Genomic DNA, 15022 nt, shown 5'->3' on the forward strand with positions numbered 1-15022 from the left:
CCCCAAAACTTACATTTGACACTCCTGTTCATCTTCTGCTTGGAAGTGGTATGTTCTATCATCTGTGCAAGAGAGATTTCATAGACTGAACAGCCAAATACTATATCCATGGATAATTACAAAAGAAAATAGTTGAGAATTAATCTTGATAATAATTTTGGTTCTCTACTGGAAAATCAACAATTTGTATGAAATCATGTTTCTTCATGTCCTTCAAATGTCTACCTCTGCCTAGCAATAATTGCACTTTTATAATGCAAATTAGCCAACTTGCACTATTCCAGTCAAGCCTATAGGCACTGCTTCCAAGGACTCCAATTATATACAAAGAAGGACTATCTTCACAGAAAATGAGTTTATGCTATACCACTATCTGCCAAAAAGCTTTGATATTTAACTTCTATTTATGTAGTTGGCATAAAAACCTTTCTTAAAAGTCCTGTTAACAATTTCTAAAGCAAAACAAAATCTCATAGGGTTTTCTGGCCTAGTTTTTTTTTTAAGTTATCATGAGAAAAACACACTAGAGAAAAATCAGAATTATAGGAGCTGCTCATTCATTTTTACATAGTTATAAGACAGCTGAATGATAATGCCTTATACTTCAAAAGTGCAGAGGTCAACAATCTTTCAAAACCATTGCGCAAGTGAATTTTTATGAGGAAAGGGTGATTTTTTGATGGAGAGTCTGTTATGTCAAAAAAAATTTAAATAAAACTAAAAAAAAAATTTCTTGTTTAGCTAAGATAGTGGGTGTCAGGGAGACAGAGGCAGAGAGGAGAAAGACAGAACAGGGAGCGACAAAGGGAGGTAGGGTAGACAAAGATAGAGTGGGCAGAGGGGTGTGGCAGCAGCAACCAGCCAAGGAATAGCCAATTCCACCACGGGCTTTTATATGTCTCGACTGATTTGCCCAATATTATCTTATTTTACTCTTCCCTCTATTCCTGGTGAGATAAGGGAAGGACACTGAGTCATGCAGAAGTGACAAGGATGACGTGGCACAGATGAGGGTGGAGCCAGAGCTAGGAGCCACAGATGACCAAAACTGCATTGTCCCCCTCATGCTACATCTGTCATAAATGTTAATTGACTGAGAATATGAAACACACACACATACACACACACACACCATCTAAGATAATGTACAAGAGAGTCCAGCTCTCTTCTGTGCACTGTCTTCCCTCACTAAAGTTGTAAGCTCCTTTGGGGGGGGGACCTTTTTTTTCCTTTTTTTTTTTGCATTTGTAGCCCCAGTGCTTAGCACAGTATCTGGCACATAGTAGAACTTAACAATGTTTACTGAATGATCAATTAAGCTGTATAGATAGTGGAATATTCCTTACCAAGAATTCTCTGTTCCAATGAACTGAGAGTTCTGGACCAAAAAAAAATTTTTTTAAATAATAAAAGGATAGAAATATTGTATAATTAAGGTATACTTTCAATTCAAACTCAGCAACAATGAACCTTATTTTTCTGACCCAACTGGAAGTTTCTGAATTTTCATAAATCCTTTAAAGGAAGTTCTTTCCAGGCCTATAGGTAGGTTGGAAGAGATCTCAGTTACTGAGGCATGCCTACATAACAAAACTACATACCAAGGCAAAATAAGCCCAAGAACACCTCTGTGTAACCAATCTTATTGGTAGGCTGCATTATATCTTGGGAATCTGCATGTCAGAAACCATCCACTAACAGCTGAGAAATTTTCAACTCAAACTAAGCTTGTCCCTCATTTGAAGGGGAAACTGTTTATGGAGGAGGATGGTAGAAGGAATGTTTTCCCCTCTGTGCCTTGCAAGATACATTATTATGCAAAATAATAGTCAGGGCAACTATAAGGTATATGGCTACAAAAATAATCTTAAAGAAGGATGGGAAAGATTAGAAAAATAAACTCCAATAATGTAATGGGGTCTTGAAAGGGATGAGATAAACAAAAGCTGCCTTACTCTTTTACGAATTCCAAGCAGATCATAAACTTTATAACTTAATGTCATGTGCAGAAAACATTTCTATGGCAGGAATTCAAAATGCAGACTCAATTAATAATCAAATACTTCATATGAGTACTACGTAAGAATGAGGACAATCTACGTATGGAAAAGGAGAATAAGGAAAATCAAAATTAGACAATCAAGGGCTGGAGAGCTAGGAGAGACCTATGGAGTCTGGTCCAGACTTTGATGCTAACTAGCTATATTGGTCAAGTCATTTCCCTTTCCTAGGTCTTTGTTTCCTCATATATAAAATAAAGGAGTTGAATTAGATGAACTCTAAGTTCCTTTCTAGTTCATTAGGATTATAGGATCAGACCTTTTAGAGAAGTATGAAAAACACTTCTGAGAAAAGAGGGGTGAAGAGTTACAAGACAGGGTTACAAAAGAAATTTCTAAATTTAAATCTGGACCATATCTCAAGGGCTTGAGGCATAAAGGGGAGCGCTTGAGAAAACAGGGTTTTATACCTGTCTTCATATTTCAGAATTCTCCCTATATTTCGGCCTGTCCCATTACTATATCTAAATCAGAATAGTAAAATTCTTGCAGAATGCAGAGGGAAAGGAGAAAAGGAATTTACAACGAAAGACCATGAAGAACCCACTTAAAATTCCTAATTCCTCTGAAAAATTTTAGCTAAGTAGGTACAGTCTTACATTAAGGAGTAATAGGAGTTAGATGAGAGAAAGGCTTACTTGACTATCACGGGGTTTTCTTTCTCCTTTTCTTCTTCTCTTCATGTCCCTTTTTAAATCATTTCAGTTGGTAGAAAGAGCATTGGGAACAGAGGACCTGACAAAGGGAGGATCCAAACAGATCCTGACAGACTATAATACTGGCCAAATCTAATAAGAAGAAATTTACTAGGGATAAACATGAAGTCATAAACTTCGATGCATAAAATCAGCTTCAAAAATATAAGATGGGGAAGATACTACTAAAAAACCGTTGACTTGAAAAAAAAGATGCAAAGGTTTCTATCGACTACAAACAGTACAATTTGAGAACCTTTGCTCCAGATGATGAGCAAGGAAAAAACTTGGGGGTAAAGGGTGAGAGGCACAGGATAAAGAGTTACAAAAGAATTACAAGAGAGCAAGAAAGACTTGTTCAAGTTACTAAGTTTAAATCTGGTCTATGTTCTCCTGAGAGGGAAAGTGATTTTTCCCACATCATTCATGATTTCTTATTAACTATTCCCATGCACCCTCCATCACATTACCACATCCCTACACAAAGATTTGTATAGCAGGCTGTGCAAAGGGTTAACAAAAATCTTCTATGAACCTATCCTCCCCAACTCCCAAAGAATCAAATTATAATATTCTTATTAAAACCAGGCAAGAAAGTCCAGTAGAAATAGTATACAGTCCAGTTGATAAATGGTCAAAGGATATGAACAGGCAGTTTTCAGAGGAAGAAATTAAAGCTATTTCTAGTCATATGAAAAAATGCTCTAAATCACTACTGATTAGACAGATACAAATCAAAACAACTCTGAGATAGCACATCACACCTATCAGACTGGCTAACATGACAAAACAGGAAGATGATGAATGTTGGAACAGATGTGGGAGAGTTGGAACACTAATTCATTGTTGGTGAAGCTGTGAGCTGATCCAACCATTCTGGAGAGCAATTTGGGCTACAAAAATGTGCATACCCTTTGACCCAGCAATACCTCTTCTAGAACTGTATCCCCAAGAGATCATAAAAATGGGAAAGGGTCCCACATGCACAAATATATTTATAGCAGCACTCTTTGTGGTGGCCAGATACTGGAAATCAAGGGGATGCCCATCAATTGGGGAACAGCTGAATAAATTATGGTATATGAATGTAATGGAATACTATGTGCTGTAAGAAATGATGAATAGGAAGACTTCTGAAAGGCCTGGAAAGACTTATATGAACTGATGCTGAGTGAAAGGAGCAGAACCAGGAGAACTCTGCACATAGCAACAACCACAGTGTGCGAGGATTTTTTCTGGTAGACTTAGAACTTCATTGCAATGCAAGAACTTAAAAAATTCCAATGGTCTTTTAAGGCAAAATGCCTTCCACGTCCAGAGAAAGAACTATGGAATTCGATCACAGATTGTAGCAGATCATTTTCTTCTGTATTATGTTTTGGTTTGTTATATGATTTCTCCCATTCATTTTAATTCTTCTATACAACATGACTATGGTGAAAATGTATTTAATAGGAATGTATGTATAAAACCTACATAAAACTGTATGCCGTCTCGGGGAGGGAAGGGGGGGGAGAGAGGGAAAAAAAATCTAAGTTATATGGTAGTGATTATAGAATATTGAAAATAAATAAAATAAATTAAAAAAAAAGAAATAGTATACAGCATAAAAACATGGATGGGATGTCAGGACAGCACAAAGAGGGATAGTAGGTAAAGAAAGAAGTAGAAACCAGACAAAGACTATATGGCCTCTTTTGCAATGTTACCTTAAACTGGCACTGGTAAATGCTTCTAGATCCCCCAAGATGATTGCCATTATTTTTAGACATTTACAATTGAGTTTTTGGGGAATATTACCAGTAGGAATTACCTGCCCATACATATGATCATAGGACCAGAATCTTCTGAGTCATTCAGTCCAGAGATAGCAAACGTTTGGCCCTGAACACTCTGAGTGTGACCCAAACCAGATTAAAATGTAACTGGGAAATATTTAACAATGTATGTATGTGTACACACACAAATATAAAACACAGATAATATTACATTTTAAAACTAAGTCAATATATGATGTGCAGGATATGTATGGATTTGTATGCCCCATTTCTGAGTCTGATACCTCATTTGACAGATATGGAAAGAGTCTTGTTCAAGATCATACAGGTATTAAATATTAGAGCTGAGATTTAAACTCAAGCTTTATAGATTCATCTTGGGCTCTATAAGTTTTAAATTCTTCTTCTGAGAACTGTTTATTTATATTGTATAATCATTTAAGCACTGATAAATGACTATTTAAATTATATATTTGTGTTAGGCCCATATCAAGGACATTAGAAGCAAAGATTCACCCCCACACACACGCACTTAGCTTCCTTTCTTATCTTAGTTGCATTGATTTTATTCATGAAAATTCTTTTCATTTCACAAAACTGAATTATTTTTTCTCATGATTGCCTCTGTCCCTCGTTTGGTTAAAAATACTATTTATAGCCATAGTTGCGAAAGGTTCATAATTGGGTTTTAATTTTTATATTATGACCTTTAATATCCACTTAGAGCTTCTTGTAATAAATGGTATAAAATGTTACTCTTAATCCTAATTTCAGCCAAACAATTTTTCAGTTTTTGTCAAATAATTACCTCTAATTGTCTTTTAAGGGGAGAATTAAATTATGCTGATTTGCCTTAAAACAAAGGAACTATAATTATATTTATTTACAATTTTCTGCACAAGTCAAAACAATTCCTATAGATTCATCTACTAGATTTAGAAATGTTGCAACTAGTACCAGTGGAGCAGTATCCACAACAATCAGATCACAGATCACTGAAGTATTACATTACCACCTATCTACCCACCTTCAGGGACAAGTACATGTTGATAAAAAACACTGGCTGGTAGGCTGTCTGTAGTTATTTACATATCTGAACCAAATGCTTCATAACACCATAGGTAGTTACCACAGGTGACAGGAACAACGAGGCTCATGGCTATTTCAATTTAGTGCCTACTACACACCTGAAGCTTAGTATTGATTAAATAGCAATCATGTAGAGCTGCAGAAGGGGAGTTATTCTGCTGGGGCAGCATCTCTCCATGTTCAAATGCAGCCTTACATACTTGCTAGCTGTAGGACCCAGGGCAAGTCAACTTACCGTTTGCCCCAGTTTCCTCATCTGTAAAATGACTTGGAGAAGGAAATGGTAAACTACTCCAGTACCTTTGCCAAGAAAACCCTAAATGGGGTCATGAAGAGTTGGACATGACTGAACAACAAGAAGCTGTTATGCTGCTTAAAATAAGGGAAGTCATGAAGTTAATGTCAAAAAAGGTCCCCCTCCCAACAACTCCTAATTTTCCCCAACCCCTGGTATCTCAGAAAAACCTACGAGATATGAGGTCAAAACATTTTTTCTCTTCTGGATTTGTTTTCACTTGGCAGGTTAAGAGATTGAGCTTCGCAGGAGGACGGTTAGCCTATGAAAACAAACAGGAAAACACAAAATAACATTATTTAATAGCAGGCATGCCCTTAACAAGGATTATTTTAGTTTGCTACAACAGTCCTTAGAATAAATCATATCACAAAAACCATTTATTAAGCACCTGCTACACACAAGGCAGCAACCAAGCAATAGAAGGACACAAGGTTTAGGTCTGAGGCCTCAAGGGCCTGCTAAGTCTAGAAAGCACAAGGCGGTTATGTTCAGACCCTCCTTCTGTGGATTCTTCTTATCCAAGACCTGTTTTCAAGGGAAAGGGTGAATTTTTTTCTGTGTGGTTTAAGCTTAACAGCAGATGTGACCATAACTAAATCTCTATCAGTAGTTAGTGTAACCAATGATTCTATTCCAGTTCAGGGGAACCAGCCATACGTGGCTGGGTTTGAAGAGCTTTGCAGCTTGATTTTAGAGTCATTAAGTCCTAATACCTGCTGATGAAATCGAATGGCCACTGACTGACGCAGACCTTCAGCTCCCTTTTCTGGCTAAATTAAAAATGCATCTGTAAATGTAAACATACTGCTAACTCCCAGCAGGGAGAAAGAAAGCTGAAGAGTACGCCTCACAATAATTACTGCCTTCAGAGAGCACAAATGGCAGATAAGTAATTTTCTCTTCTTCTTGAAGCGATGACAGATAACAGATCCATACTTCTGGAGACTAAAAAAGCTTGCGAGAGGTGTCTTTTAAAGCAAGCACCTCTGTCATTGAAGTTTCAACAAAACACCCCACATTCACACATCTACTCCTGCACGTTAGCTACAGAATAAAAAACAAAAAAGAAAGGTGTCAAAAATAGCTATTTTCTTCCCTTTTCATAAAGCATCATAATTAGTCCACTAGAAAGGAGGATAGAAGGATTTACTTTTATTTAGAAAAAGAAATGTTTTAAAATAGCAAAATGGCCTAAGATTTCTTCCTATGAAACATATTATTCTGCCCTTCACCCACCTCCAAAGTTTGCTAATGAAGAACAAAGGAAATAATTTCCAAATTTTTCCAGGTTCAAATAGAACATAACCTCTGGCCACCACATGCAACAAAATGAAAGAAGATAAGAAAATCCTGTGTAGTAAAATCCTGCTTATTTGGAACAAGTAGTATTCATTCAACATAATCCGAGATATTTGAACATCTTGAGAGTCCTGTGAGATCCTCCCCTCCCACATGCAAGTACATCACTATTCCCCATAAAACAACCTGGGAGAATCTCCCCCAGATCTTGTTCTGTAGGCTCTCCAAGAGTAGTGGTGAGGACTTCTTGTGCTGAGTTGTCTTAGCTGGTATCAACATCTCCTTTATCTTCTTCAAGATAATAGGATTTCAAGCTTGAAGGGCTTTAGGGTTCCTCTACTTCAACTCTCCATTTAATAAATGAGGAACTTGATATTCACCCTTCACAGGGAGCTGAAAGATCATTCATATCTAACTCATGTGACTCCAATTTTTTTTTTATGTTATAAAGTGCTATAAGGCATTCTTTGTTCCTTCAGGTATTATTCTTTAGAATGAAGATCTTTGAAGTTCCTCATAATTCAGATAAACTCAGACCAGATTCATGCTATTCAGCTACAAGTCAATATCTATCAACATCCACACAAAATGAACAATACACTATTCCACAGTGAAATAACCCATGTTCATCACGTTACTTTTATCATGTGTATGATATCTGTGAAAACTGTCAATTTCCTATTCCCTATTAGATTGCAATAGACCATATGCTTATAGGGGGGTTCTGAATATATTAAACTGCATACTAATTGCTGGTATCTGCAAAGCCTAAAGAGGTATATATATTACAAGGGATCTATGATCTAATCCACATAGATCCTTCCTCCTATGGTGAAGAACACAACTCAGTTATGCCTCATTCCTCTCTGATTTGAGTTCAAATTGTCTCATAAATCCTCTACTCGTGACTCACCCAACAAGCTGCGAGCAGCCTAGGACATCCAGTATTTCGTGCTTATCAGCACATCACTCAGGCTTCCCATCTGTTTTTATCCCTTGCTCACCCCATATGATCAGTTAATCACTTTCTGATCATACCTCTTCTAGACAATCTATTCTTAATCTACTCATTTGCATGCAAATCATCTTTGGTAAACCTGCAATTTTGATTCTATGGAAACTGGTATTTCATGAATCGCTGCCACAGATCATTAAGAGAATATTGGTGTGAAAAAGATGGACTTTGGTCACTCATGAAATATAATCTAATATATTATTAGTGTTAATGTATTAATAGAAAATACATTGTAAATAGTAATGAGGGAATGGATAGTGGTACCTTGTTAAATATGGATAAATTACTGATGGCTTCATTGACTGGAAAAATGTTTGAATATATCTACACCAATGGGTCACTGGACTGGTAGTGACAAGGAACTTTACACAATGTAAAATGTTTATATTTTAAAACAATTTAATTTAAATTTAAAATAATTCAGTTTTAATTTAAAATAATTTAAATTTTAAATAAAATATTTCAATTAACCCCCTGCTCCAACTAATACCAAACTATATCCTTCCATCTTCTGGCTCACAGAACAATTTTTCACACTCTACAGAGAAAAGTCTCATTAACTTAAGTATTTAGTTTAGTGGAAAAACATTTTAAAAATACTTCTGGACATAATTTCAAACAATGGGCAAACAATTAAGCTTAGTCTTAATTGGACTAAGTTAAGTATCCTGTTTACCTACGTCTAAGTGATAAAACTTGTCATATAGCAATAAAGCCCGTGGGATTGGAATTAGGAAGGAGGAAATGTTGACTGACTCACCAAGGAGAATATATTAAAAAAAAATTAAAGCCAGTTATATGGGGAGGAAAATACAAAGTTCATAAAACTTTTTTGTCTCTATTTAGGAAAAAAGAGAATGCTTTCCTATTGTTACTAATATCACAGAAAAGGCCAGGCAAGAGAACACTGGTAATCTCTACTTTCACAACTGACTTCTAAATCTCTGAGAAGAAAGCTCAAATATCTTTTCACATCCTTCCTGAACCTACCACTCACCCAGTTCTGGAAAACTAACAACAGGGAGTAATGAGAGTTATCTGACCCGAGTGCAAAGTCATACGGCAACTATAAAAGAGGCCAAGGATCACTTCTTACCAGCATAGGGAATGTAGAACTATTAGCTTTAGCCAACAGGAATCCTCAAATCTGAGCTTTAATATATGCTGGTGGATGTCATTATCTCTCAGCTAATTGGGGGGAGGTGAGGGAAACCAATTATTTAAGTTTAAATCATTTGCCAGTTTCCAAGAAAGGATTTCCTTCCTCCAACATCACAAATATAATTTATGATTCCTTCTCTTAAAGAACTGATTTGCAGCTGTGTACCATATCCTACTCCTGGGTGCCTATTTAGACAGCTGCATTGGAAAGCAGTCCTCTTTCCTGATTGTAAATTAACACACAGAGGAGACATTAAATTGTGTAATACACATATACATGGGAAAAAAAAAAACCCCAAATCCTCAAAGACACTCTTCCTCAGCATCGGTTGACTTGATTCACCATCTGCAATGACTGCCTACATAAAATAGCACATGGAGGAGGGAAGTGAGTCTCTAATTTCCAGGAAATGTAGGATGTTGAGGGAGATAATACTTTCAGGAGAGGAAGAAAAAGAGTTCAGGGACTGTCAGGGGCATTGTCAGATTATCCTCTTCATTTCTCCTGGCAAAGAAGGAATCAGACAGATCTTCAAATGAAGAACTCACAGTCTGCTTTCTCATCCCAACCTGTTCAATCCAGAAGCTGCTAGAGGCACAGCCAGAGTTCCCTACCCAACCTACTGAGGGGCCACGTGTTCATGGAGTAGGGGAATCCCTACAGAGCATTTCCCCTCCAAAGACAAAGCACTAATTAAATATGCAAGTTGTAGGACAAGCCAAGTTGTCAGCTTCCTAGTGATGCTGGTTACATTTATGTGAACAACTTGAAACTGGGGCATCACATCAAAATTTTAAAGGAATCCAAACCATGTTCTGATGGGAAACTCAAGAATAGGGCAGTGATGCTGAAGAAAAAAACCCAACATGCATAGAAAAAGAGGACAATCAGTGTATTCACACAATTCAGGGCCTTGTTTTCACTTGTGTTGTGAAAGGGTTATCATTTATTAGCTTAAATTAAGATCCAGAGTCTTGATCATACCCTTCATAATTTATGAAAATGTTGAATGAACAAGAATCAATACTCTCTAAATAGGTGTGAAATTAAAGTATGTTGTTGAGCTCTGATAGGTTCTCTGTAGAATTCGGTAGGCTTTAGTTGAAATAAACAGATAGAATAAGAAAAGTATAAACAGGGTTTGAATGAATTCATTCCTTCAATGTATGCACAAATAAATACTTATATCTCTACCCTGTCTATGGTACCAAACAACAGAAAATCCCTGCTTTTCTTCTACCCTCAAAATTGCTTATTTATACAGGATTTAATAACAGAACAAGGTAGAGAAACCAAATAATTTTCTAATTTCTAGAGTTATCCCAAAGTAAAATGGGCTGCCTCAGGAGGCAGTGCATTGCCCTTGTATTAAGTCCTTTAACTGAAAGCTGGAACACCATTCCTGAGGTATGCTATACACAGGACTCTTGTTTGGGTAGAGTTCAGACTATATGGCCTCTCAGTTCACATCTGTGATATGTATCTGGGAAAGTTGGAGAATCAGCTAGTAAGCCAGAAAGAGTAATGCAAGGATCTGATTTGGGTTGGGCACAGTTTATTTGGTGCTCCTGAGTTGATACTACTGCATTCATAGTACTCTCTCTCTCCTATAGTTCAGATCTCTAGAGTTTCAACAACTTAAAAGAAAATTTTCCTTCCCTCTCATCAAAGGGGGCACTTTGTTATGAAACAGCCACAGAAAAAATCAGAAAAAAACCAGACAAAAACCTAGGAACAAATTAGAGGTCTGCCATGTTGAGAAAATTGCCATATTTCAGTCCAAAAACTTGTCAGGAAGAGGGGCAGCTGAAGGACAGATCTCTCACCATTTCTGTAAGCAGGAGACTGAAAAGCAAGGAGTTCATGCCATAAAGGGCACTTATTACCTCAATCAAACAACAATCACCTTGGGTCCTTCAGGATAATTTGGCCCCATGTGTTATTTCTAAAGAGCCCCCAGACAGGGACAAAACATACATAACCTGGGGCTACCAAGAATTCTCTATGGGTGATCTCTATCATAAATAGGTTTCCTCAGAAAGTCACCTTAAAGTATCACCCTGAGACAATTCTAGCTTACTGACTGATGAACCCTACTATGGCTGCCATAATTGGGCTTCCTCTGTAAGTTACCATGAAATACAATGTGAAAACATGCTTCCCTTTCACTGGAAAAGGGAACTATAGCTGCTCAGATATTATCATACACTAAAAATGGGGGAAAAATCTCAACTCCAATGAACCTTTTTGTCTCAACATCAAAGTCTTATCTTTTTTGTTTGTTTGTAACTGACTTCACTGGATGGGATGCTCATTCTACCAAAGCAGATCTATAGCTACTCTGAGGCACTGAGGTGGCACAGTGGATAAGAGGGATGGGTTTGGAGTCAGGAAGATTGCAGTTCAATCTGGCTTCAGATATTTACTAGCTATATGACTGGGTAAATCACACAACTTGCCTCAGTTTCCTCATCTGTAAAATGGGAATGATAGCACCTACTTTGCAGGGTTGCTATAAAGATCAAATGAAATAGCTATTTTATAAAATGCTTAGTACAGTGCCTGGTCTAGACTAGGCACTATATAAATGTTAGTTTTTGTTACAGTTACTATTACTACTCTACATATTCATTTTAGAGAGCTATCTAGAACACTGAGTAGTTAAGTGATTTACCCAGGGCCATACAGCTAGTAAGAGTCAAAGGCAAAGCTTGAATGCAGGACTTCCTGACTCTGAAGCTGGTTCTCTATCCACTATACCATGCTGCCCTTCAGTTTTATCACTCCACACACAATATGCTTATATGAGAAAACAAGAACTTTTTGGTGGAGGGAAGTACTTACGGTACCATGGGATATTGTCAGAAAACCATTTTTAACTGAGCATTTCCTTTTTTGCCATACTTTTCTGATCCTGTTTTTAAAAAGAACACAAAAAGTAGTCTAAAATTTAATACAAATAGTGTAAAAATCACATAAATTCTATTTTTGCAAAATACTTGACTCACCCATCACTTTTCTTGTAGAGATTACCATTCCTTTCAGTTCCATGTTCTTTATTTCCCTGAGGCTGGTGTAAACTATAGGTTGTACTTTGTCGAATTTGCGAATCCTAAAAAATGGTGAAGAAATCATAAATGAATAGGTAATTAGTACCAAAAGAACTTCAGAAATCATGTACTACAACATCTGCAACAATTTTAATCCTGGTCCAATTAATTATTTTTAATTGAATGGACTCCTTTCTACAAAAGCAAATCACTTTTCCCTCTTGCCCCAAGATACACCAATTCAGACCAAAGGTATTTTATTTCGTATTCTTTACAAATAAAGGAAGATGGCAGCTCGTTCTGAGACAGAGAACATATAAGAACTACTCAACACAACAGGCAACGTTAGGATAATACCAGCACACCCAAACCTACTAGTGATTACTGATCTAGATGTCAGAGGATGTGGCACATTAAGGCTTGTCTGAGGTCCCTGAGGATAAAATTTCATTGAGTTTCTTATCTCAAAGCTTTTTGCTACCCCTGCCCCACCATGAATAAAACAACCCTCCAAATCAACAGCACTGAAGGTGTTTACTTTAGGTGACTGAACAAGTGTATTTTAATAATACTGAAGTACCACCCACTGGGTAAATGGAGAATCTGGGTGAGGAATTTCACTTTAAACTAGAAATCAAAAGTCGGGTTTCATCTTTCATTTAAGTTAAATACAGACAAGGTTTAGAACAGCTGCTTTGGGGAGTGGGATAGGGAATCAGTTTGGGAGGAATATAATGTCAGCTGTGATGCAGAGCTGGTCCAGATGAGAGTAGCTGACATAAATTTGTAGTGTCCTCACCCACTCCACACAATTAAATCATTTCTTCCTGTTTCAGCATTGCTGATGATTAATCATCAAGTAAGACTTCACTACAAAAATACTCCACTTGGGTTCCCCCAAGTCACTTGTATACATATAGGATAAAGGCATGGCTAAAAAATTGGCCATGTGAGGAAAAAAACTGAGTTCTACTAGATTGCAAGATCAGTATGAATGTGAACTGTTGGCCAACTAGAAAAGAAAACTGAAAAAACAAAACAAAACAAAACAACAGACATGAAGCATACCTGAAGGACTCTTTAAGGGCTTGCATTCAACATTCAATTTGCTTTCTCAAGAATAAATGAACACAAAACACACTGAGAGTGTAAATACCTGAGAGTGCCTAGTAGAGGGGGGAACAGAATTACACTGAGTCAGTCACAGAAGGTGAGTTCTGGAGGGGAATGTTGAAAATGAAAATACAGACTGGAAGAAAGAAGAGCCAAGGACATTCCAAGGAGGATGAATTAGATGTAGAATTCACAGAGAAATAGGAAGAAGCTAGTAAAATGAATCTAGATGGAAGCGATAAGGAATTAGATGCAACAGCATAAATAAGCAAGTTGGCACAAGGTCCTGGATGACAGGCTGAGGTTGGACTTAACCCAAAGGCACTAAGGAGTCATTGCATGTTTTGAAACAGGTTAAGTGTCTAATAAATATGTTGGCTGCTGTGTAGAGGCAGACTGGAGTGGCGAGAGATGAGTCTGAAAAGCAGAGAAGAGGCCACTACAAAGCTCAGAGGTTGTGGTTGAAGTAATTGGCAGAATTTGGTAACTGTACAGAATCCTCACCTCTCATATCCCCTGTTCCCCTGTCCTATTTCTGATTACTCCATGCTAAACCCCAAACCAATGGCTTTCTCATTCTCTTCCTTCTAAGCTCTTACTTCCATGCTGACAAATGGAACTTCTACTGACTAGGGGACACTACAAATTCATGTTATCTACTCACAACTGGGCCTGCTCTACAGCAGGGCTAACATTCTATTTCTCCCAAACTGATTGCCTATCCGACTCCCAAGAGCAACTGTTCCAAACCATACCTCTCCTCAAGCCTATACAGTACGCCTTCCCATTACCCCCTTGGCCAAAGAGCTTGAATCATACTTCACTAGGAATATCTGAGGCCATTCCTGAGAGCTCCAACTTCTCCTCTCCACCAAATCTCACATCATTCAAACATCCTCTCCCACTATATCCTCCTTTACTACTGTCTCCAATGAAGTGGCCCTTTTCCTTAACATCCTCGATCTCATCCTTTCCCACTATCTAGCAGATTGACCCCCACTAGGATTCCTCTTCTCCACAATTTTTTCCATATTCATCTCCTCTTCACTCACACAAACCATGTGCAATCCCTGATCATCTCACCCCTAGACTATTGTAATAGCTTCTGGTTAGTTTCCTTCTTAAGTCTCTCTCCCAACCTCAGGCATTCTTCACTCAATTAACTCAGTTAATTCCTGAAAGCAAGGATTATTTTTGCCTTTCACTGTATCCCTGGCACAGAGTAAGCACTAAATACATCTTTGTTGACTATACTGACCAATGGCTCGGATGTGAGGAAGGCAAAAGAAAAAGGCGAGTGACAAATTGACTTGGTCAATTTACCTAGAGAACCAGAAGGATGGTAGTGCTGGTGAAGACAATAGCAACTTCTACTTCTTATTTTAAGAGTTTTCTTTTTAGATCAGACCTGGGATTTCAGTGGTATAAGAAATTCCTAAAGAGGGGCTACCAACACAGATCTG

At 37.5% G+C, this 15022-nt stretch overlaps 1 protein-coding gene across 3 annotated transcripts in view; it reads right to left on the reverse strand.

Annotated features, from left to right (window-relative positions):
• ASAP2 (ArfGAP with SH3 domain, ankyrin repeat and PH domain 2) overlaps nucleotides 1-15022 on the reverse strand; it is a 273963-nt gene that overhangs the window by 83790 nt on the left and 175151 nt on the right. For all 3 annotated transcript variants that reach the window (XM_072634272.1, XM_072634273.1, XM_072634274.1), the window contains exons 10-13: nucleotides 12405-12508; nucleotides 12241-12310; nucleotides 6092-6179; nucleotides 14-62 (exon numbers count right to left, since the gene is read on the reverse strand). In XM_072634272.1, coding sequence (XP_072490373.1) covers nucleotides 14-62; nucleotides 6092-6179; nucleotides 12241-12310; nucleotides 12405-12508 — 311 coding nt within the window. The remainder of the gene's footprint in view (nucleotides 1-13; nucleotides 63-6091; nucleotides 6180-12240; nucleotides 12311-12404; nucleotides 12509-15022) is intronic.

Source organism: Notamacropus eugenii, chromosome 1 (genome assembly GCF_028372415.1).
Source record: "Notamacropus eugenii isolate mMacEug1 chromosome 1, mMacEug1.pri_v2, whole genome shotgun sequence".
NCBI lineage: Eukaryota > Metazoa > Chordata > Mammalia > Diprotodontia > Macropodidae > Notamacropus > Notamacropus eugenii.